The sequence below is a fragment of the Papio anubis genome, chromosome 14, assembly GCF_008728515.1.
Source record: "Papio anubis isolate 15944 chromosome 14, Panubis1.0, whole genome shotgun sequence".
Taxonomy (NCBI): domain Eukaryota; kingdom Metazoa; phylum Chordata; class Mammalia; order Primates; family Cercopithecidae; genus Papio; species Papio anubis.
The window spans coordinates 91,563,340-91,587,421 of NC_044989.1; the positions used below are offsets into that span (position 1 = coordinate 91,563,340).

The 24,082-nt window shown below is 37.4% G+C and overlaps 1 protein-coding gene across 8 annotated transcripts in view; it reads left to right on the forward strand.

The window, feature by feature from the left end:
- Window positions 1-24,082, forward strand: part of ANAPC1 (anaphase promoting complex subunit 1) — a 118,225-nt gene that overhangs the window by 85,730 nt on the left and 8,413 nt on the right. For 7 of the 8 annotated variants that reach the window (XM_009184949.4, XM_017947860.3, XM_003909124.5 and 4 more), the window contains 12 exons: window positions 1,497-1,571; window positions 7,511-7,587; window positions 8,097-8,187; window positions 8,289-8,342; window positions 9,563-9,756; window positions 13,534-13,620; window positions 16,391-16,508; window positions 17,474-17,551; window positions 17,912-17,979; window positions 19,700-19,838; window positions 21,734-21,820; window positions 23,371-23,466. In XM_009184949.4, coding sequence (XP_009183213.1) covers window positions 1,497-1,571; window positions 7,511-7,587; window positions 8,097-8,187; window positions 8,289-8,342; window positions 9,563-9,756; window positions 13,534-13,620; window positions 16,391-16,508; window positions 17,474-17,551; window positions 17,912-17,979; window positions 19,700-19,838; window positions 21,734-21,820; window positions 23,371-23,466 — 1,164 coding nt within the window. The remainder of the gene's footprint in view (window positions 1-1,496; window positions 1,572-7,510; window positions 7,588-8,096; window positions 8,188-8,288; window positions 8,343-9,562; window positions 9,757-13,533; window positions 13,621-16,390; window positions 16,509-17,473; window positions 17,552-17,911; window positions 17,980-19,699; window positions 19,839-21,733; window positions 21,821-23,370; window positions 23,467-24,082) is intronic. The other variant, XM_021925199.2, reaches the window with a different exon arrangement.

A 24,082-nucleotide genomic window follows, 5' to 3' on the forward strand; every position in this document is an offset into this window, starting at 1 on the left:
TTGAGCCCAGGAGTTTGAGGCCAGCCTGGGCAACATAGGCTGGTCTCCATGAATGAATGAATGAATGAATAAATAGCAAACACAAATGTCTTTACAAGAGAGCCTTTTATTTTTAATTTGTCATGCATATCTAATTGGCAGTGTTCATTTGAAATTTCGCAAATAGGACTTTGGGAATCCCAAGAAAGGTAACCACATTGATATATAATACTTGGAGTGACGTTTCACTTTCTCACATTATCATTCAAAACTTCCTAAAAAGCAACAAATGATTAGGACTTTTTTACTGCTTTATTTTACATTTTTGGATTACTATCAGGGATGTAATAATACTGTTAAGGTTGAATCTAAAGAAAATAACAATTTGACTTAATTGTCTAAAATTTTCCCTGTAATTCTTTTTTTTCTGATGTTTAAACTGAGCATATGGAAGCTTTTAAATTATGATGTAGATAGAGCTATGATTCTTTCCTTTGTGATTTTTTTCTTTTCCAGAGTACGTTTTAAGAAGTACCCCCAAAGCCCTCTAAACTTTGATGATGTTCAACTCAATTTTAGTTTTTCTTTGTTAAAATTTAAATCTTTATTTTAGTGAGTAGTTTAGGTTGATACTACAGATGATTCCCAACTTAGGATTCTTAACTTAACCATAGTGTGAAAGTGGTACTCATTCAGTAGAAACTATATTTCCAATTTTGATTTTTAATTTTTTCTCGTACTCCTGGCGGTATGATGCTCTCCTGGTGTTGGGTAACGGCAGCAAGCTGCAGCTCCCAGTCAGCCATGCAGTTGTAAGGGTAAACGACCCATCCTCCACAGTTTACTATGAGAATTTATAGTAATTTCACTCAATTATAGGCTAATGTGAGTGTTTGGAGCATGTTTAAGGTAGGCTAGGCTGAGCTGTGATGTTTGGCAGGCAAGGTGTATTAAATGTGTTTTCTTTTTCCTTTTTTTTTTTTAATAAGATGGAGTCTCGCTCTGTTGCCCAGGCTGGAGTGCAATGACACCATCTTGGCTCACTGCAACCTTCGCCTCCTGGGTTCAAGCTATTCTTGTGCCTCAGCCTCCTGAGTAGCTGGGACTACTGGCATGTGCTACCATGCTCGGTTAATTTTTGTATTTTTAGTAGAGATGGGGTTTCACCATGTTGGCCAGGGTGGTCTCAAACTCCTGACCTGCAGTGATCTGCCCGCCATGGTCTCCCAAAGTGCTGGGATTACAGGCATGAGCCACTGAGCCTGGCCTAAATGTATTTTCAGCTTAAGGTATTTTCGACTTACAATAGGTTTATTAGTGCCTGTAAGCATTAGGGCACTAATGCTTAGTGCCCTAAGCATTTGCATATACTTATTTTTCCTGTATTTGCATATACTTATTTTTCAAAATTCTCATCAGTTGGGAACTGATTCTTAAATTGTCTGTTTATTATCATTGTTATAAAGTCTGTGAACTTTACCTGCTCTAATTAATTTTATCTCTGTTGCATTTTTAAGACACTTGCTCGATGCCTGATTTTGTGGGATGATATTTTACCAAATTCCAAGTGGGTTGACAGCAATGTTCCTCAAGTAAGTACATACAATAAATATTATATCTTTAGTAGCATAAAATTATGATATCTTATGGGATTTTTCAAAATTCTGTAAAATATTTTTTCTTATGAAGGCAATATTGATCATCAGGATACTTCTTAAAGACCTAAGAACTTTCATTTTAAGATTCTGTGCTGCACAGACCGCAGTCTTCTCTTTCAGCCTCAGGTCCCTAGAAATTGTAGTTTTTAAAAATTAAATATGAATATCGGTGTCGTGTGGGAGTTAAAAAATGAAAGAAAAAAACTAAACGTTTGCCAAAATACTCTAAAAAAGTGTTCCTGATATTTTTATCATAATTAAATACACATTTCTTTTATTTTTTATTTTTGAGACGGAGTCTCACTCCGTTGCCCAGGCTGGAGTGAGTGGCGCGATCTCGGCTCACTGCAAGCTCTGCCTCCCGGGTTCCCGCCATTTTCCTGCCTCAGCCTCCCGAGTAGCTGGGATTACAGGCGCCCGCCACCACGCCCAGCTAATTTTTTGTATTTTTAGTAGAGACAGGGTTTCACTGTGTTAGCCAGGTTGGTCTCGATATCCTGACCTTGTGATCCACCCTTCTTGGCCTCCCAAAGTGCTGGGATTACAGGCATGAGCCACTGTGCCTGGCCTAAATGCACATTTCTAAGATGCTATTTTACTTCATGACAATTTTAGATCTCCTAATATAATAACTCTTTTAATTGCTTTATATCATATTTATTTGATAAGGCAAATATACTAGTTAAAAATAAACGGATTTTTTTGGTAAAAACTCAAAATTGAATATTGTAACTAACCACTGCCCTTAGTCAACTGTCCATGCCCAGTGGTCTCAGTTTCTTTATGTAGATTGTTTCTTTCAGTATTTTCAGAAGAAAAATCTCAAAGGTTGAAAGAAGTTTATATGAACATCCACATCACCTATAGACTCTACAATAATATTTTATGATATAAACATGTTTAATCACTTATCCACTTATCTATTCCTCTACCTAATCCAACATTTTTTGATGAATTTCGATGTTAGTTCCAAACAGTAATATACTCCATCCTGAAATTGTACCATACATATTAACTGTAATTGATATTTATATTTTTTCCTTTTAAGATAAGATTTATATATTGTGAAATGCACCAATTTTAAGTATCCTATTGGATAAGATTTGACTAACTAACATATAGGCCTGTGGAAACCAGCCTCTGTCCCTTGTGCCCCTTCCCGCTTTGTGCATTCACCCCTGCCCCCAGGGTAACCAATATGAATTTTGTTTTTCCCCCAAAATGTATTAATTTCCTGATGTAGAACTTTATATTAATGAAGTCACATACAGCATATACCCTTTTGTATAAGACTTCTTTCAATGTTTTCAAGATATTGAGTATATTAATAGTTCATTCTCCTTTTTATTATTAGGTGATACAGATTGAGTATTTCTTATCTGAAATGGTTGGGACCAGAAGCGTTGTTGAATTTTGGAATACTTGAAATTATACTTACTGGTTGAGCATCCCTAATCTGAAACTCTGAAGCCTGAAATACTCCAATGAGCATTTCCTTTGGGCATCATGTTAATGTTCAAAAGGGTTCGGATTTTAAGCACTTTGGATTTTGGATTTTCGGATTAGGGATCCTGTGTATTCCATTTGCGGTCCTATTAGGTAGGGTTGGAATGACTGAGGCATAGGGTAGACGGTATATTTAGTTTTGTTAGAACTAATAAATCCTTTCCCAAAGCGGCTGTACCATTTGACACATTGACCAACAGTGTTTGAGAGTGTTGGCTGTTGCACATCTCACCGATATTTAGTGGTGTTAATTTCTTAAATTTTAGTGCTGCTGATGAATATGTAATGATATTCTCATTGTTGTTTAAATTTGCATTTCTCTGCTGGCTATTGATGTTGATAACTTTTTCGTTGGTTTATTGGTCCTCCATCTATCTTTTTGTGAAGTGTCTGTGCATGTCCTTTGCTTATTTTTTAAAAAATTTTGTATTTTTATTACTGCGTTGCTGGAGTTTTTTATGCATTCTGGAAACCTGTTCTTTGTCAGATTTCTTTTGCAAATATCCCTCCCAGTCTGTGGCTTGCATATTCATTTTCTTAGTAATAGTTTTGATGAGCATAAGATTTTACAGTGTTAAATAATGTCTGATTTGTCGATTTTTTCTTTTGTGGTTATTCTCTATTCCTATGAAAAAAATCATTTGTCTAACCCCATCATGAAGATACTCTCTTCTACTTCTCTGTAAAAGCCTCCAAAGTTTTAGTTTTTATGTATACTTACATAATTCATTTCAAAGTAATTTTGGTTATGATATGAGGTACAGGTTGAGGTTGCCTACCAGGGAAGCTCATCAGAGACTCAGTGCCCAAGTTTTTAATTGGGAGCTGACATGTAGGTAAGGTACCCTCTGCTTTGCATGTACTAAAGTTCCAGATTCTCAGGAGAATGTGTGTTAGCGTAAACCACATTGTTTGTAGTTCAGGCACAGTAAACCCAGATATATACATTTTGTTTTAAAGCAACCAATTGATTTACTTGGAATCAGATTGTCACTCTCTCTTGGTTGCTAGCTCTAATCTTGGTACACGTCTTTATCCTGTGGGCTGTTGGAGTCTGCCCTGTGCACACATTGTTCGTGGATCAGGCAGACATTTGCACAGAATTTATATACACAGAGCTTGGGGCCCTGTGTCTGTGGCTCTCTTCTTTGTAGTATTCTGTCCTGTCCTCCCAATGGGTGTGGTATTTTCCTGTATCCTGGTTGTTAAGGCCAAGAAGGTTGTGAGCTTTTAATTGTAGCTTTTGTCGTCTTTCTTGGCCCAGACAGACCTGCTTTCAGAGTGGAAACCAAGGAAAGGAAAATGTACCTAGTGTTGTTCCTCTCTTCCATGAATCAACTGTCCCCTCTAGAATCTGCTTGCTTTTGTTCTCACTCCAGTGCCTTGAGTCAGGAGTTGGTGAATTAAGCCCACCTGATTTTTTAGAAAGAAAATTTAATTGGAATATGGCCATGCCCATTTGTTTACTTACTGTCTGTAGCTGTTTTTTGTTACAAATGCATAGATCAGTAGTTGCTGATATTTACTATTTGACCCTTGTAGAAATAGTTTACTGACTCCTGCCATAGATAGTTTGGATTTTATATTTTGTCTAGGGTTTATACTTGTTGTATGAGTTGGACCCGATAGGAGTTTATTCATCTATTATTTGAGGAAGTAGAACTCCTAGGTTTGTTTTTATTTGTTTAGTTCTTCCAGTTTTGTTAATCACTGATATGAAAGAGGTGAGGAAGAATTGTTTTAAATGACTCGCTCATTTGTTACCATAATTTTGACTGCTAGCCTATTCAGATGTCAGAGCTTTTAGTTGGTTGGAAAGTGCTCTTTAAAATGTATATTGTAGGATGAAATGCTTTTTCTTTCACTCCTTCATTCAGCACATACTCATTAATCCTCTGTAAATGCAAGGCACATGCTAAGTTCTGTAATACATTAAAGATACACCAGACATGTAGAGTGTTCTCAAAAAACTTTATTAAATGTACTAGGTTTAGCTTACTGAGATTAAACACGTATACAAGTAACTGTAATTCCAAAGTGGAAAGTATAAATTCATGTCAGAGAGTGGTCTTTTTTGTGGCCTGGTGTAGTGGCTCATGCCTGTAATCCCAGCACTTTGGGAAGCCAACGTGGGCACGTCACTTGAGGCCAGGAGTTCAAGACCAGCCTGGCCAATGTGGCGAAACCCTGTCTCTACTTTAAAAAAAAAAAAAAAAAAAAAGCACAAAAACCAGTGGCTGTTTTTCATTTTTATGAAAATATGGTTTTTGGACTTTTAGTATAGAATAATCTCTTTTTTTACTTTGGACTTTATAATGTTATATTTGATCTTTACTACAACAGGGATACTACAAATAGGAGAGAGAACAATTTCACAGTTCTCCTCCTTGATATTTCCTATCAGCCTCCACTTTTCTTTGGGTTCTCATCTGGAGCTACATTGATTCTGGAGCAGGGTTCCTTGTAGTGAGCCACCTAGCGTTAAAAGGAGGATTTTTTTTTTTTTTTTTAAATGAAAGGTCACTTTGTAAACCATATGTCTGTTTGAACTTAGGGCATATGTAAAATAACAACTAGCATCTTCATAGCACTTTTTCTTTCATAAAAAAGTTTACACACAGGGTGCGGTGACTCACGCCTATAATCCTAGCACTTGGGGAGGCCAAGGAGGGTGGATTGCTTAAGCCCGGCAGTTCAAGACCAGCCTGGGCAATATAGTGAGATCCCATCTCTACAAAAAAATACGAAAATTAGCCAAGCATGGTGGTGTGCACCTGTAGTCCTAGCTAGTTGGGAAGCTGAGATGGGAGGATTGCTTGGTCTGGGAGGTAGGGCTGCAATGAGCCGTGATCGCACCACTGTACTCCAACCTGAGTGACAGAGGGAGACCCTGTCTCAAGGCAAAAAAAAAAAAAAAGGAGAAAGATATTTTAAGTCTGATTTGGTGATATTCAGTACCTAAGAAGACTATATTATAAGTGCCTTCTGAATATTTATTTACTTTATTTTATTTATTTATTTTTTTTGAGACTGAGACAGGGTCTCACTCTGTTGCCCAGGCTGGAGTGCAGTGATGCGATCTTGGCTCCCTGCAACCTCCACTTACTGGGCTCAAACGATTCTTGTGCCTCAGCCTCCTGAGTAGCTGGGATTACAGACCCAGCTAATTTTTTGTTTTTTTTTCAGTAGAAACGGGGTTTCACCGTGTTGGCCAGGCAGGTCTCGAACTCTAGGCTTCAAGTGATCTGCCTGCCTTGCCTCCCAAAGTGCTGGGATTACAGGCGTGAGCCACTGCGTTCGGCCAATATTTATTGTTGTATTGAAGAAAACATCCTGAAATGTTAAGAAATCTAAGAAATCTCAAAAGATTAAAAGAATAAATCTTAAATGCATTCATATATTTAGCAAATATATAGCTTTATCTTTTTTGGCTTTTTTTCTTTTAGGAGAAAAGGATCAAATCTGTTCTTGGTTGTTACAGCTAGATATTCTGTATATATCTTTTGATAAATTGTTCATTACCTATACTAAAAGGAAAAGAATGTCTTTTCTAAACAATAGTTGTAACGTAGCTGATAAACACATTGACAGTTTAGCTTAGCTTGGGTAATTAGCCTAGTGAATAACCTCACCTGTGGTAGGTATGTTGGATTAATACTGGAAACCTCCTGTAAAGAAGAATACGTCTGATTAGAGTTCTTTCCTATTTCTCTTTTCCTACTTCTTCCCTTCACCCCTGCCCCAATTCTAAAGCCATCATCTTTGTATTTCAGTTGACTGGTATGCAATATTATGACAGTGTTATTGATTCAGAATATACTTTCGTCTTCCTGTTTATATTTGTTCAGCCCTATTTAATTCTTCTTCTTCTTTTTTTTTTTTTTGAGACAGAGTCTCACTCTGTCGCCCAGGCTGGAGTGCAGTGGCGCGATCTCTGCTCACCGCAACCTCCGCCTCCCTGGTTCAAGCGATTCTCCTGCCTCAGCCTCCTGAGTAGCTGGGATTACAGGCATGCACCACCACGCCTGGCTAATTTTTGTATTTTTAGTTGAGACGGGGTTTCATCATGTTGGTCAGGCTGGTCTCGAACTCCTGACCTGGTGATCCGCCTGCCTAGGCTTCCCAAAGTGCTGGGATTACAGGTGTGAGCCACCGCACCCAGCCTTAATTATTATTCTTACTTAGCCCATCTTAGATTTGAAATTTGCATTCAATGTGGTTAAAATATAGGCTTTTGAGTGAAATGGTTTGGTAAAGCTTACTTTATATAAATATAGCTGTGATAAGCAGTGTGTTGTTCTTTAGATTATTAAATATTTGCAATGAGAACGTTGATATCTAAGTATTCTTGCTTTCTATATTGACAGATTATAAGAGAAAATAGTATCTCTCTCAGTGAAATCGAATTGCCTTGCTCAGAGGATTTGAATTTGGAAACTTTGTCGTAAGTGATGTATAATGCAAATTATCTATCCTAGCATCTATCAGATAAATAAATTGAAATATACTGTGTAGGAGTCATATTGTCCTTGATTTAAGTAATTCTGAATCCCAGGCGTTTCTAACCATTTTTTATCAGATGTTCATGACGTTGGTTAAAGCTCTCTGAAGTATAGAGCTCTTGGCCTCAAAAAATAATATTGGAGATTTAACTTGTATGTATTTGTCTTTTATCCTTTCCACTAAAACAAATTGGCAATAATTTTAAAAATTGTTTTTGCTGCATATGAAACTGTAGGCAAGGGGCAAACTTCACGAGTTAGGGTGACCCGATGCTTCTGAAAAAAAAAAATCTGAAAAAAAAAAGAAATCTGCTGACTGAGTAGAGGCACACTTGATCATTCCCAGAAAGATGTAAACTAACTTAGAGAACTGGAATATTTATTGTTACTTATTTCAAGTTAATTTTAAAGTAAAATAATGACTATTAAATTTCTTGTCACCTGTTTTTAGGCAAGCACATGTCTACATAATTGCAGGAGCCTGTTTGTCTCTGGGTTTTCGATTTGCTGGCTCAGAAAACTTATCAGCATTTAACTGTTTGGTAAGAAGTATTTTAGTTTACTGTGTTCTTTTTTTTTGTTTTGTTTTAACAAAGCCTTAAGATCTTCTTTTAACTTTGAATTTTTTCTTTTGTTTTTCTAGCATAAATTTGCAAAAGATTTTATGACTTATTTGTCTGCACCTAATGCTTCTGTTGTAAGTATTTTTATCATTCTCCTTGGGAATAAAATTAAACTTGAAAAAAATTTACTGATAATCCAGTTACTTATGTGTTATCAGATATTGCTGCTGTTTGTTTGAATGTAGAATGAGAGATTTGAAGAACCATTAGCTCATCTTTTTATTTTTGTTTTGGGATATTAGTGAGAATATGATTACACTGGAAGAAGGCACAGGTATCTAGTTCTTGTGACAAGAGAATAAGAAAGGCCATAATATTCATGGATTGTCATACCTCATGTAATTCTGTCTCAGTATTAAATATTGGGAATTTCCTTTTTAAAAAATATTAGTACTTAGTAAGGATTCAGTTGCTTTTGAGGCATTGCTTCTCTGATGACAAGACTAAGAGATTTTATTTCCTGGTAAAAACTACATAGATTTATGCAACACTATTTATAACATGGAAAAGTTACAAACATCAAAAACGTCTAAAAGTAGTTAATTAAATTTGATTATGGCATATATATGCATTCTTATACAGTGGAGCTACCAAAATTATGTTATACAAGCATTTTTTGTGGCTGGGTGCAGTGGCTCACGCCTATAATCCTAGCAACTTTGAGAGGCTGAAGCAGGAGGATCATTTGAGCCCAGGAGGTTGAGATCAGCCTGGGCAACATAGAGAGACCCCATCTCTACAAAAAAATAAAAAATTAGCCAGGTATGGTGACACACACATAGTCCCAGCTACTTGGGAGGCTGAGGTAGGTGAATCCTTTGACCCCAGGAAGTTAAGGCTGCAGTGAACTGACACTGCGCCACTGCACTTTAGTCTGGGTGACAGAGTGAGAGACCCTATCTCAAAAAACAAACAAACAAACAAACAAAAAACACTTTTTTTATGCGTGAAGCTTGCTTCTAATAGGTTATTTAAAAGGTTAAAAATATTGTGTAGAGTAACATCTCCATTTCATTTGGAAAAAATATGTGTAGATAAAGGAAAAATTCAGAGAAAAAGCCAAAATGTTAACACCAGTTACCTTTGGGTGTGACATTCCAAGTGATTTTTGTCTTCTTGATATTCAGTATTTGAAATTATCTCCATTGGACTTACATAATTGGGGAAAATATTTGTATTTACAGATTTTTTTTTAGTTCCAAACGTTTGTAGTCTTCTTATGATGGCTAAGTTAGTTCTGATAATAAAGAAATATAACACAACATTACAGTGATGTCATCTCTTCACCTTGCAGACAGGTCCTTACAACCTAGAAACTTGTCTGAGTGTGGTGCTGCTGTCTCTCGCCATGGTCATGGCTGGCTCGGGAAACCTAAAGGTTTTGCAGCTTTGTCGCTTCTTACACATGAAAACGGGTGGTGAAATGAACTATGGTTTTCACTTAGCCCACCACATGGCCCTTGGACTTCTGTTTTTGGGAGGAGGAAGGTAAGTGAATATGTATTTTTTCCAATGAAAAGATCTCATTGGTGAGATCTATAAGGGTGACTTGCTTTAATCTTGAAGATACATGAAAAATTTAAATTCCGACTAGCTCTTAGCTTATCTAGCAGCATTATTCCACTGATGGGCTTCTTTGTAGTTTAACCGTCAGCTTATGGTCTACTCAGTAGATTTACTTTCCTCTCTGACACACTGAGCATCACTGTTATTTCTCAGAATACTCTGTGCTCAGTGCTTCAGTGCATCACTGCTTGTGCCCAACTGGTTAAAAATTTTACCGCTCCACTAAACTACTTTCACAGAATGGTCACAAACAAAATCATATACAGATCCTGTGACATTTTCTTAGTTTTCAATGTTCTTGATCTTTTTCCAACATCTGTCATTCCTGACTACATCCTTTATAAGACTGCCCTAGCTTTAGATGATCCGTAATGAATAAAAACACATATACAAAAAAGTCTACACATCATAGGTCAAAGAGCTGTCTACCATAGAAAAATCTCTTTGTTATCGTGTAGATCAAGATTCCGTATAGCACTTGCAACTTATGACACCCATCTCTGCTTCTGCCATGCGCCCCTCTCAATCACTATTATCTTCCTTACCCCAAAGTTAGCCACTGTCTAGTCTTATAACACCTTAGATTGGTTTTGCCTGTTTTTGACATTTAAATTGAATTATACATGATGCATCCTTTTGCACTTTACTTTTGCTCAACATTATGTTTGTAAGATTCATGTTGTGTGTAGCAATGGATTATTCAAGTTTCAGTTTCTTGTATTACAAGTTTCAAGTTGTAATACAAGTTGTATTTCAAGTTGTAATTGTAATTCAAGTTGTATTACATTTCATTGTATGATTGTACCACATTTTATTGATCTCCCCCATTGATGGATATGCTCCTTGCTTCTAGTTTGAGGCTGTTATGAACAATGCTGTTAGGGAAAGTTGTACGTGTCTTTGATTTTGTTGTATATAGATCTCTGTGTGGAATTGGATCATAGGTTATAGGTGTGTATTCACCTTCAGTGAATAATACCATCAGTGCTGCAGTGCACTTGTACCATTTTACATACTCATGGGCAGGATGTGATATTCCAGTTGTTCCATATCCTTGTCAACCCTTGTTATTGTTATAGTCTTTTTAGTTTTAGCCAACTAGTAGGTATATAACAGGGTCTCACGGTAGCTTTAATTTCTGTATTTCTGAATCATGTTCTTGAGTACCATTTTATACTTTTAATAGCCAACGGCAAAACCTCTTTTGTGATGTCCAAGTCTCTTGCTACCCAGTTTTTGTATTTATTTTAAAATTTTTATTTGTGGTAAAATACATATAACATAAAATTTATCAAATTTTAAGTATGCAATTAAGTAGTGTTAAGTATATTCACATTGTTGTGCAACTAATCTCTAGAAATTTTTCATTTTGCAAAACTGACACTCTATACCCATTAACAACTCCCTGTTTGCCCTTCCCACCAGCCTCTGGCAGCCACCATTCTACTTTCTGTTGTGATGAGGTTGACTGCTCCACATTGGTTTAGCTTTGTATTGATTTCTGTGGATTCTTTAAACTATGTCCTAAGCCCTTGGTTGGTTTTGTTTGTTGCAGTTATCTTTGCCACCCCAGGGCTTGTTTGCCTTTTCACTCTCTCAGTGGTGTCTTTTGATGACATAATTATTAATGTTTTTCTTTTATAGTTTTTACTTTTTTGTCCTGCTTATGAAATATTTTCTTGCCCAGAGAAAAGGAGATATTCTCCTATTTTATCTTCTAAAAGTTTTTAGCTTTTCCATTCACATTTGGATCTAAAATCTACCTGGTACGGATTTTTCTCTGTGTTTTTTTTCCCACTGCTATTGAAAAGTTTATCCTTCTCCACTGCTCTGTAGTACCACCTCTATTATATAAGTTAAGTGTCTGTACACCTGTGTTTATTTCTGGGCTATTAGGGTCTACTGGTCTGTTTTTCTGTACTTGCACCAGTACTATACTGTCTTATGAGTCCTTGGTATCCAGTTGAGTAAATCCTTCAACCTGAGTTTTCTTCTTCAAAAGTGTGTTTTTCTCTTGGCTCCTTGCATTTTCATATAAATATTGGCATCTGTTCCATGCTATATAACCTGATAAAATATTGATCAGAATTGCCTTGATTCTATGTGTCTGTGTTAAGATTCTATGTGTCTGAGATTAGAACCTGTTACAGTATTGTCTTCCATTCTGTGAATATGGTATACCCCTGCATATATTTAGCTCTAGTGTGTGTGACCTTGGTCAATGGCCACAATGTCTACGTAGGCTAATTTTCCCCTCTTCTTTAAGACTGAGCTCACCATTGGAACTCATCTTTTCAGAAGTACAAAAAGTAAAGATGATCAGAAAGGTGTGCATTTCCTCTCAACATGTTTTGTGGAATTGTCTTTCTTTAATTGTCTAGAATTAATAATGGTTAAAGAAATATTACTATGAAAATTCTTACTTATTTTATTCTATGATTTTTGAAATTTTTTTCCTTTCAAAATGAGCCTCTCCATGTCTCTTACTCCACATCTTTCATTGTTCCAAACTGTATGACTCTCGTTGCTCTTCTTTCATATCGAATAGATTTTTCTACCATTCTGCTACTGCTTTGCTAGTGATTTTTGGTTTTTAAATGGTCATGTATGTTCTCTAACAACATTTAAACTTAGCATAGCTACACCATTATGTTTCTACCCAAAATTTCTAACATTAATATCTTAATATTTATCTTTGAATTTTGGTTTACCAAAATGGTACAAAGAAAATGGCTTATTCCATGTACATGCCAAAATAGATGTATTTCTTTGCTTAAAATTTGAAATCTCTTCTCTCTAATCCATTAAATACATAAGCATATGTAATGAATTATAAGTTCTTATTTAATACTCCAATTATTTTAAAAGACAGGGAAAGAGATTTGGGTATATGTGTGTACATGTTTGTGTGTAATAAAAATATTTATATTTAATAGTTAGAAGTGGTTTTATGTGATATCCTACACCATCTTTATTTCAAAATATTTTTTAGAAAAACTCTGGGACTTTAGATTAATTTGCCAGTTTGCTATACTAAATTTGAGCAACAATAAAGTAATTTAAGGAAAATTTTAATAGACCCTTTACCAAGAGAATATTTTAAAAGTCTATAAAACTTTATCTTAAAAGTGTATCATATTGGCGAGAAAAGAATTTATATTTGGAGGAATAGTTGTTTATACAGTCATTGTAAGTTTTTAGTGATAACTTTTGCCTTTTCATTTAGTCAGTCATTCTAAAGGAATCCTCATGCTTTACAGAAATTAAAAAAAAACTATATACATACCAACTAAAACATCCTGTATTTTTAAAAATGAGATTTATAATTGTATAAATAGGCATATATATTAATAAAATTGGATAAGAAGGTGGCATACTTGGTACATGAGTCTTCAATATTTATCATTTCTAGGACTGCATTCATGGTCTTCACTACTGTGCTATTGTATGTTAAAACCTTCCTTCAAGGGTTGAAATCTAACATTTATGGGATATTACTTTGGCTGTAAATAGTGATGATCTTGAAATGGCCTAAGGACTAAATGAAAAGTGGAATGTTCACACCACTGACACTCTTGTATTATGAGGGCATCTTATCAGTATGCCTTACTATACCCCAGTTTCCTGATTCTCAAGAATGCCTTGAAAGTATGTGCAATGTAATCGATAACATCTGTCCCCACCAAACTTACTTTGCAGGTACTCTTTGAGCACATCAAATTCTTCCATTGCTGCTCTTCTCTGTGCCCTCTACCCACACTTCCCAGCTCACAGCACTGACAACCGGTGAGTCTAGTGATTCTGTCATCAATGTGATACTTATTAAGTTCTCTAAGGGGATCATTTGGTTGTATTTTGGTTTCATGGAATTATTTCCAAATTAGCCGCCTTCTGTTCTTCAACTTATATTCATGGCTAAATCTTTTAAGAAAATTATCTCACAAAGTATTAGACCAGAGGATAACTTGGGACACCTGATGACTGACCAGTCTTCCGCCATTCTCAGATCTGTAGAACTGCTCTAAATCCAGAAGGAGATTAAATAAAGTTGTCTTTAGGGGAAAAATCATCAGGTAAAGGATAGTTGCCAAGGGAAGTTCAAGATACTTTTTTGTGCTGTAATTATTTAATTCCAAGAGAAAAGTTTGTCTGATTTAGTGGCAATGTCTGTATGAGTTCCTTTTTTCCCCTCTTTCACATAAATGGCGAGAAATTTTGTATAAATGACATAGAAGGGACAAGAAAAGCAACATACAGCAAAAAACCAGAGACAATTTAGAAGTGGCAGTGAGCAGTAGAACTTCAAACCATGTAAAAGCAGTTAAAAGCTCTGCATTTTAGGATACGAGGAACCACCAACACCTCAGTTTCCCTAGATATAGTTTGAGATATAGCAGATCTCTTGCATATGGGGGAAGGGAAGAAAATAGCCCCTTGTAAGACACCTGAGCACTGTGCTCAACTGAAGGCATCCCCTGTTGTCTCCCCAGAGACAGGTCAAGAGCTCTTTATTGTTTATGGGAGAAGGGTCAGGAGCACTTATCACAGTAACATAAGTCATCATTTTAAACTGCACTATAATGTATAATGAATGACAGAAGAAAGATAGCTGTTTTACAAAAGTACCCTGATCTGAAAACCACACTCTGATGGTAGGTGCAGCACAAGAATATTGTTGTTAATACACCTCTGACATGTGGCCTCATGCCTGTCATTTAGGAAAGATTTTTTGAGTTGTTAAAAGCCAGTTATTGGCTAGGGTACAGTGGAGAGCCACACTCACGTGCTGTTGGTCATAGCTATTTGGCTTAACTATTATAAACAAAGCCATTTGGTGACAAGAATCTTTTTTTGTGTGTGTGGGGGATGGAGTCTCGCTCTGTCGCCCAGGCTGGAGTGCAGTGGCCGGATCTCAGCTCACTGCAAGCTCCGCCTCCTGGGTTCATGCCATTCTCCTGCCTCAGCCTCCCAAGTAGCTGGGGCTACAGGCGCCTGCCACCACGCCTGGCTAATTTTTTGTATTTTTGAGTAGAGATGGGGTTTCACTTTGTTAGCCAGGATGGTCTGTATCTCCTGACCTTGTGATCTGCCCGCCTCGGCCTCCCAAAGTGCTGGGATTATAGGCGTGAGCCACCATGCCCTGCTGGTGACGAGAATCTGTATGTAATTTATTAGTGTCAGTTTTTTTCTGATCTTTATTGATTTTTACTTTTAATAGATATATAGAAGTAAATGCATTTGTGTAAGAAGAGGGAAGTTATTGTCTATAAAACTTTTTAAAATTGAAGTCTCATTTTATCCTTCTTTTTTTTTTTTTTTATTATTAGAGTCTTGCTCTGTTGCCCAGGCTGGAGCGCAGTGGCGTGATCTCGGCTCACTGCAAGCTCCGCTTCCCGGATTCACGCCATTCTCCTACCTCAGCCTCCTGAGTAGCTGGGACTACAGGCACCCGCCACAGCACCTGGCTAATTGTTTTGTATTTTTAGTAGAGACAGGGTTGCACCATGTTAGCCAGGATGGTCTCGATCTCCTGACCTCATGATCCACCCATCTTGGCCCCCAAAGTGCTGGGATTACAGGCGTGAGCCACTGCGCCTGGCCAATTTTTTTGTTTTTTCTTCTGAGAGGGAGTCTTGCTCTGTTGCCCAGGATGCAGTGCAGTGATGCGATCTCAGCTCACTGCAACCTCCGTCTCCTGGGTTCAAGTGATTCTCCTCCCTCAACCTCCTGAGTAGCTGCGATTCCAGGCATGTGCCATCAGGCCTGGCTAACTTTTGTATTTTTAGTAGAGACGGGGTTTCATCATGTTGGCCAGGCTCATCTCGAACTCCTGACGTCAGGTGATCCACTTGCCTCGGCCTCCCAAAGTGCTGGGATTACAGGCGTGAGCCACTGTGCCCAGCCTATCCTTCTTTTATGAGATCTTAAAATATGAAAACTTTGTTTTTACATTCTAAAATAGAAATCTTAAAGTTTAAAAAACTTTTTGAGAACCCCAAAGAAAAATATTGCCATAGCCACAAAGATGTTTGATGTACTGTATTTCAAGGACGTGTGTGTATATGTATGTGCAAGTTTGTACATGTAGAATAACTTTGCTGTCTGAGATGAATTGACATCCTGTCTTTCCCCTTCTTCCCTATCAATCCTTAAGGAAAAAGAAAAAAAAAAAAAAGAACTAGAAATAAATCTCTGAGAAGATAAAAACAGATGCCTGTGTTGAGTAGAAAGAGATTTTTGAGACTGATTGATTTTATAAGTGGTCAGTTTGATAGTAAATATTTTCATGTTATGACACTTTTTACCTCCCTGTAAAACCTCTTCACTGTGAAGACTAAAGTGAAGAATTATTGGGTCAAAGATCAGTTATATAAAATGTTTAAAAAATAATTTCTCCACTACTTTTTAATAGAATCTTATCTGCCTTTAAGATTTCTATTCATCTGAAGATATTACCTGAGCTTCTGTCCTGTCTTAGCTCATAGGCAACAGCAGATTGCAGAGCTCATATTGTCACAGTCGTTTGTTACCCACCCTCTGTCTTTTTTATGACCAGGTATCATCTCCAGGCTCTCCGGCACCTCTATGTGCTGGCCGCGGAGCCCAGGCTTCTCGTGCCTGTGGATGTGGACACAAACACGCCCTGCTATGCCCTCTTAGAAGTTACCTACAAGGTATCTCTCCCTATCATTTACTTGTAATTTTATTACCACTCATCCGTCTTTGCAGGTCATAATATTTCAAATGTGTTGTCCAGTAAAAGGTGACAAGTAGTCAGTTGAACTTTCATAAAAATGGAAGCTTCCAAAGTTATTGTATATCCTGCCAGGCCATTCATGCTTGTTTGTATTCTCTGGGTATCACTTTTTAGGGATCATCAGCTACTCTTTTGTCCTTAGAGCTTATAGTTTGAAAATGTCCCTGTTAACTTTACATGACTGACAGTAGTGTTCTATAAAACTAATTGAGTTAGACCCATTCTTAGATTTGTTAGCTGAATACTTGAAAACCCAAAATTGTGTATTTGATGACAGCTTTCATTTAGATGCACAAATAGATTACAAGTTTTATATCCTTCTTTCATTCAGCAAATTATTAAGTACCTTCTGTGAATCAGAACTGTACTAGGCTCTGGGGTACAAAATGAGATGACATTGTCATTTTCCTTAAGGAAGCTTTATCCCCTGGGGAGCCAGGCATGGATACAGTGAGAATAGAGTGTGATAATTGGAGATGTGTGTGGAATGCAGGGGAGGCAGCAAAGCACCCTCGCTTAGCTGTTAGCTGTGGGGTTGAGGGGCTGTCACAGCGGACGGTGTTTGGGCTAGGCCTGGCCCGCTGAGTGGAGCTCCTTCCGAACGGAGAAGGCAACATGCAGAAACCCAGCGCACTGGAGCATGGCCTTTGGTCCTGCTGGCCTGTGGGGAGCAAGGCTTGAAGTGCTGGGAAGTGACACATACCCTGTGGGGAATTTCGACATCAGTCCTTCAAGATTTGAGTACCAGAGAGGATTTTATGGCATTTTAAGGTCTCTGTATGAACTGCAGGGTTGGAGGGAGGTAGAGCGTGGAGATGTTTCTTCTTTGTTGTTTCCACTGACTACCTAGTGAACTGTAGCTGGACTTTTACGTTTGTAAAGGGCACTCAGTGGTATGAACAAACGAAAGAAGAATTGATGGCTCCTACCCTGCTTCCAGAACTCCATCTTTTAAAGCAGGTAAGTTGGGCATGGTTGGGAGATGGGTCCAAGCGATCAATTCAGTAGAACAGCATAGCGTTAAAGACAGCTAAATAAAAGCCTCTGCTTTCTTCATGTATTGTAGCAGATAAGAAAGCTGCAGCAAAAGGAAAAGTCAGAAAGAACAGAGCAAGTCTTGTCTTAGAGATCTTTATTGATAGTTCAGGTGGCCTCAGAACATGATTTACTTTCATTTTTTTGGTCTGGAAATGGAGCTTGTTAACCTCCAGATGCCTCTTTCTGGCTGTTACTGTTTCCTCTGAGAAACATAGGGTCCAGTTTGTCAAATGAATATATTTTTCAGCTTTGGGTTGACTACGTTTACATTTATCTTGGCAGATTAAAGTTAAAGGCCCAAGATACTGGGAACTGCTCATAGATTTAAGCAAAGGAACACAACACTTGAAGTAAGTACATTAAATTTCTCTGATTTACCTTTTAGGAAGTGAATAGAAGTATATAGGAAGGTATAAATTATAAATTATTATCTGGAATGTGACTCATCACCCTTTAATCTCATTGAAGACAATATGTAGGGTATGTCTTCTGTAAAACAGTCTGTATTTTTGAAACAGGACTTGTGTTAGAAAATGAAAGTTTTGGCCAGGTGCGGTGGCTCACGCCTGTAATCCCAGCACTTTGGGAAGCCGACGCGGGCGGATCATGAGGTCAGGAGATCGAGACCATCCTGGCTAACACGGTGAAACCCCGTCTCTACTAAAAATACAAAAAATTAGTCGGATGTTGTGACTGGCACCTGTAGTCCCAGCTACTCGGGAGGCTGAGGCAGGAGAATGGCACAAACTCAGGAGGCGGAGCTTGCAGTGAGCCAATATTGCGCCACTGCACTGCAGCCTGGGTGACAAAGCGAGACTCCGTCTCAGAAAAAAAAAAAAAAAGAAAGAAAATGAAAGTTTTAATTTTAAACTCCATCCCTAAATATTTATATTCATTTATTGAGAAACTTGCACTGACTTCCTTGTGACAGTAATGGACTTGTCTCTTGGTATATTAACATAAGATTTAGTTTAAGAAAGTGTGTTAGTCCATTTTCACACTGCTATAAAGAACTACCTGAGATTGAGTAATTTGTAAAGAAAAGTAGTTAAATTGACTCATAGTTTCGCCTGGCTGGGGAGGCCTCAGGAAACTTACAATCGTGGCAGAAAGCGAAGGAGAGGCAAGATATGTCTTGTATGGCGGCAAGAGTGAGTGAGAGAGGTGCTACACTTTTAAACCATCAGATCTCGTGAAAACTCACTATCATGAGAACAGCATGAGGGAAATCCGCCCCCATGATCCAATCACCCCCAACCAGGTCCCTCCCCTGACATGTGGGGATTACAGTTTGACATGAGATTTGGGTGGGGACACAGAGCCTAACCAGGTCAGAAAGTAAAGCTGATTTGTACATCCACAAAAGGAACTTTATTATATCAGTCAGTGTTTGTCAGACCGCATCTTTTGTTGCATCTCTTTACCATTCTTCTGTTAGAAAGTTCTCCTAAATTTAAGATTATTGTAGATAATATATACTACTCACCCAGTTTATTTTGGGTGGAAATAATCACATGCAATTATTTTAGAGTGTTGATAATTTTATACTGAAAGTAGCATGTCAATTAAGTCTTTAAATTTCAAGGAAGTTTAACAAGCATGTAAAAGTTTCTATAATTTGGTCCCAATGTGAGTTTTTCCAGACTATCTGTATATTAGCTGTTTTCTGTATTGTTCTGTCCTTAGATTTGCAGCATTATTTTCTTTTTGCTGCAAACCAATTAATAGATATTTAGTACCTCATGTACTCTAGACATAGAGCTAGGGGATATAGGGAATACAAAGAAATGTTAGGTAAAATGCTACCCTTGAAACTCATAGTTGAGCCAGTAGTCAAAGTGACTTCTCATTTAACAAGTTCCATGAATCTAGACACCAAAGAAAAACAGAACTTTATTCTAGGCTTTCTCATAGGGACTGATTTAATCTTAGACACAGTAAATAATCGTTTGCCTTAGTGGAAAATGGTAAAGGCTTCATCTCCCGTGAACATGGTATTAGAAGACACTATGTTTCCAGCCAAGAACTGCCAGTAATACCTTATATTAAATTCATTCATTTTTCTTTCAGGTCCATCCTTTCCAAGGATGGGGTTTTATATGTTAAACTCAGGGCAGGTCAGCTCTCCTACAAAGAAGATCCAATGGGATGGCAAAGTTTGTTGGCGCAGACTGTTGCTAACAGGAACTCTGAAGCCCGGGCTTTCAAGGTAGTATTATTAATTGGTAAAAACGGAAAGAAATAATTGTAAATTGCGGGCTTCCTTGCCCATTGCTGTAAACTTTAAAGGTGGATCTGCTTCCTTTTTCATTGTTGCGGATTGTAAACACTGCCTGCCCGTGACTCCGTTTGCTGTTTATGTGATGGGCATAATAAAATATAAATACAAAATACTCTATATAATAAATAATAAATATATATAATAAAGTAAAATACTCTAAGTTAAGATTTACATTCAGCAGCAAGGACAGTCGCACCATATCCTGACACTACAACAAATACTTTAGTAATTTTATTATTAATCCTCAAATCGGTGAAGATTTACTTAATTTCATAGCAAAAATAGAAAAGGAGTTTTGCAAGCTAGCAATTATTAGCTCCATTTAAAAACCACCATTTGTTTCCTTCATCTTGGTGAGGATAAACTGATGACAGACTCAGACTTCTTTTGTTAGTTTGCTTTATTATTTGCACAGTACTTGACTGCCAGTACAGTAGTGTTTGAAATAAGCAAATAGTTACGATAAATGAGGGTAGGAAACAATCTCATTCCCATGGCGGGGTCAGCACATATTTTGCTCGATATTCTTGACTCAGGTAAGTTTCCAACACTAGAAATTTGTCCCATAATCAGGCCTTAAGACTTCTGAATTTAACTTCAGTTTTCTGTAATTCCATGAGCAAATATGTCCCTGTTGGTGATACATAGTAGAGTAGTCTGAAGTAGTGAGGACCCTAAAGGATAATTAGATGGCAAAAGTGGGGCAGGCGGACTGGATGAGTGGCAGCCAAGGACTGAGTTAGCATCCTTTGTTCTTCCAAGTACGGAGACAGCAGTTTATTTTAATTCAACTCATATTTCATTTTAGGTCAGTTACTTGTGACCGAGCCTTTATAATGGTTCCCAGTATTGAAATGTATAAATAGTTCTCAGGGTTGACATTGGTGAATTTTGTTTGGCAGTATTCAGTAAGTTGTTTATGAAATATTTTTGAAAGATTTTTGGACACGGTTTAACTTAAATTTGTAGTATTGCTTCTTCTAAAAATCAGAGCATATCCCAAAGACTCTAACCCAATTTGTAAAGAAAATAGGTAACTTTAGACTTGAGTTCGAATGAAGAAAATATATAAAAATTAAAAGCTATCTCAATTTCCTGCCTACTGGAAGTTCAGAAATAAAATATAAACCTTCATATTTCATTTTCAGTCTTGAACCTTGAATGATACTGTTTTTTCCCAAGTTTAAAAAATTGTGGTAAAATGCACACAATTTATTGTCTTAACCTTTTGCAAGTTACAGTTCAGTAATATTAAGTGCATTCACATTGTTGCGCAACCATCACCACCATCCGTCTCTAGAACTGTTTCATCTTGCAGACCTGAAATCTATACTTGCAACAATAACCCCTCATTCTACTTCCCCTAGTCCCTGGCAACCACCATTCTATTTTATGTCTCTGATTTTGATTATACTAAGTACCTTATATATATGGTTTCATACACTGTTTATCTTTTTGTGACTGGCTTGAGTGATATTCTTTTTTCCTTACCATTTCAGTAACAATTCTAGTTTCTGGTAGGCTTTTTAGTTAGTCAGTGAAGGAAGGAAAAGCCTTTTGTGGATGAGTTGTGTAAACAGGAAGACCTGTTTGTTTATTGGCCTTTTGATAATTTGTAGCTCATGTTAACTTGTGCAAAAGCTTATTGTAACTTCTTAGCAGAACAGGTTGATGAGGAAAGTTTGCACCATCTGGGTTTTTTTGGGAATGTTGTGTGACAAAGGGGAGGTAGAGTTGTTAGAACTCCTTGTATTACAGTTTGAGCAATAAGGAAAATACTCTTTTTTTAATCTTATACTGTTGTGGTTGTTTGTTTTTTTTAGCCAGAAACAATCTCAGCATTCACTTCTGATCCAGCACTTCTGTCATTTGCTGACTATTTCTGCAAACCAACTGTGAACATGGGTCAGGTATATATTCTATGGTTTGCTGAGCCCCAGGACCAGCATTCGTTATTATGTCTATGTATGGGTCACCCAAAACATCTGTACTATCTGTATCTATCTTTGAGATTGATGACATACGTGAGTCACATGGGATGACTTTTGCTTGGCACGTGTAGATTTGCATAGCCTAAAACTATTACATTTAGCAACTTTCTATCTTGATAGAAGAAACAACATTTGTAAGACATTAATTTTGACAGATGATAGTTTCTGTCACCTACAAGAATGATGCCCATTCATATTCTGCTTTATGTTTTCAGTGTTTACCGCCTTTATCTTATTTTTATGTAATTGCATTAACTGTTTCATCTGTATATTATAACACTTCTTTTTCTTGTTTATACACCTGTTGCCTTCAAGATTCCAAGGGTGCTTAGCAGATTTTTCTTTATTTTTTTGGTTTTTGTTTTTTGAGATAGGGCCGGTTTTTTCTGTTGCCCAGGCTGGAGTGCAGTGACGTGATCATGGTTCACTACATCCTTGACCTCCCGGACTGAAGCCATCCTTCCACCTCAGGCTTCTGAGTAGCTGGACTACAGGCGTGTAGCCACCATGGCTAATTTATTAAAAAATTTTTGTAGAGATGGAGTCTCACTATATTGCCCAGGTTGGTCTTGAACTCCTGGGCTCAAATGATCCTCCCACCTTGGACTCCCAAAGTGCTGGGATTATAGACTTGAGCCACTGTGCCTGGCCCAGATCTTTGGTTTAATCCACCATACAGAGAAGGAAAGATTGGATATAGAATTAGATATCTAGGATTGATAGCCTATTGTCTACAAGTGTATATGGCCTTCAGAAAATTTCTCAGCCTCTCCAAAATGTAGTTTCCTCATTTCTAAAAGTGATTATAATAGAATCTACCTTACAGTATTGTTTTGAGGATTAAGTGAAATAACCTTCCCCTCTCTTACTTATTGAATCTTTACTATATATTGGATACTCTGCTAATACTTAAATGTCATTTAATTATGACCCTGAGGATAGGTATTTTATCATTCTGGGCTTACAGATGAGGAAACTGCCACTGAGAGATGTTACATGCCCAAGATCACACAGCTAGTAAGAGCTGGGCTGTGCACTCAAGGTCACGGGTCTCTAATAAAGCCCATGCCTGCCCTTAACCCCAGCTGGACTTGACTTTGCTGCCTCCCCTAAACTTTTTCTGGTCAGTGTTTTTTTCTTGCAGCTTTGTTACTCTGTTTCCTTTCTGGATCCTACTCTTCCCAGCCCAACCCAAGGCATACCTCTGTGATGTCCTGTCTACTCATTTTATCCTAGTTTGGTCCATTCCTCTCTTCTGTAGCACTTACTATCCTTAACTGTCTCTTGGGACTTAATTTTTTTAATTGTTTAATGTTACATGTGCTATGGCTTTTTAAAAAGATTATAATGTTACTTTTATGTGATTCATTATAGAACTTAAGAATGGGCTATAGTAGTACTATACAATTGGTTTTTGAATTGATTTTGGAATATACTTTGTGCTACAAAAAGCTTCTGATTTTCTGCAGAAACAGGAAATTCTGGATCTCTTTTCTTCAGTACTCTATGAATGTGTTACCCAGGAGACCCCAGAGATGTTGCCTGCATACATAGCAATGGATCAGGTATGGATCCAAAAACTTATACCGATTCTGGTGAAATTTGTCCTGTAGTTCAAGTAACTTACTGAATAGTGTGGTAAGATTCCTAGTGTCCTTCCTTTTAGTTTCCCATTTGCTTTTGGAAATTTAAGAAAGGAAACCATATAAAATTTGAAAGCTCTCAAAAATCCAAAAAGCTTGGGCTTTGTGTTGACAGGAGTGCCCCTTGGGAAGCTGTCTTCCTCTAAGGGTTCCCCTTCCTCCCTTTTATCTCCCCTGACTGGGAGAGGAGGAGAGCACTCCCTCCCTCTCTCCCATTTTATTTTTGCCTTCCTCCTTGCACTGCCTCTTTGTAGAAGTCTGCATGTGAGCAGTTAGTGGACAAACAGAGCCCTAGCGATGGCAGTACTATGAAATTAGACCTATGTGATGAAGCTTGCAAGAGGTTACAGAGTATATATGTAGTTATCTAGGGCGTTGGAGTTCATTTTTAAATTTCTCTTGTTATTGATGTTTTAAAAGAGCCTAAAGGGGTAATGCAGAAAGTAATGCTTAATACTGTTCTTAAAGGATCAGACCAATTTATTCACTTCAGGCAAATTAGTAATACATATGCCTTTTCATTATTATCATATCTTTC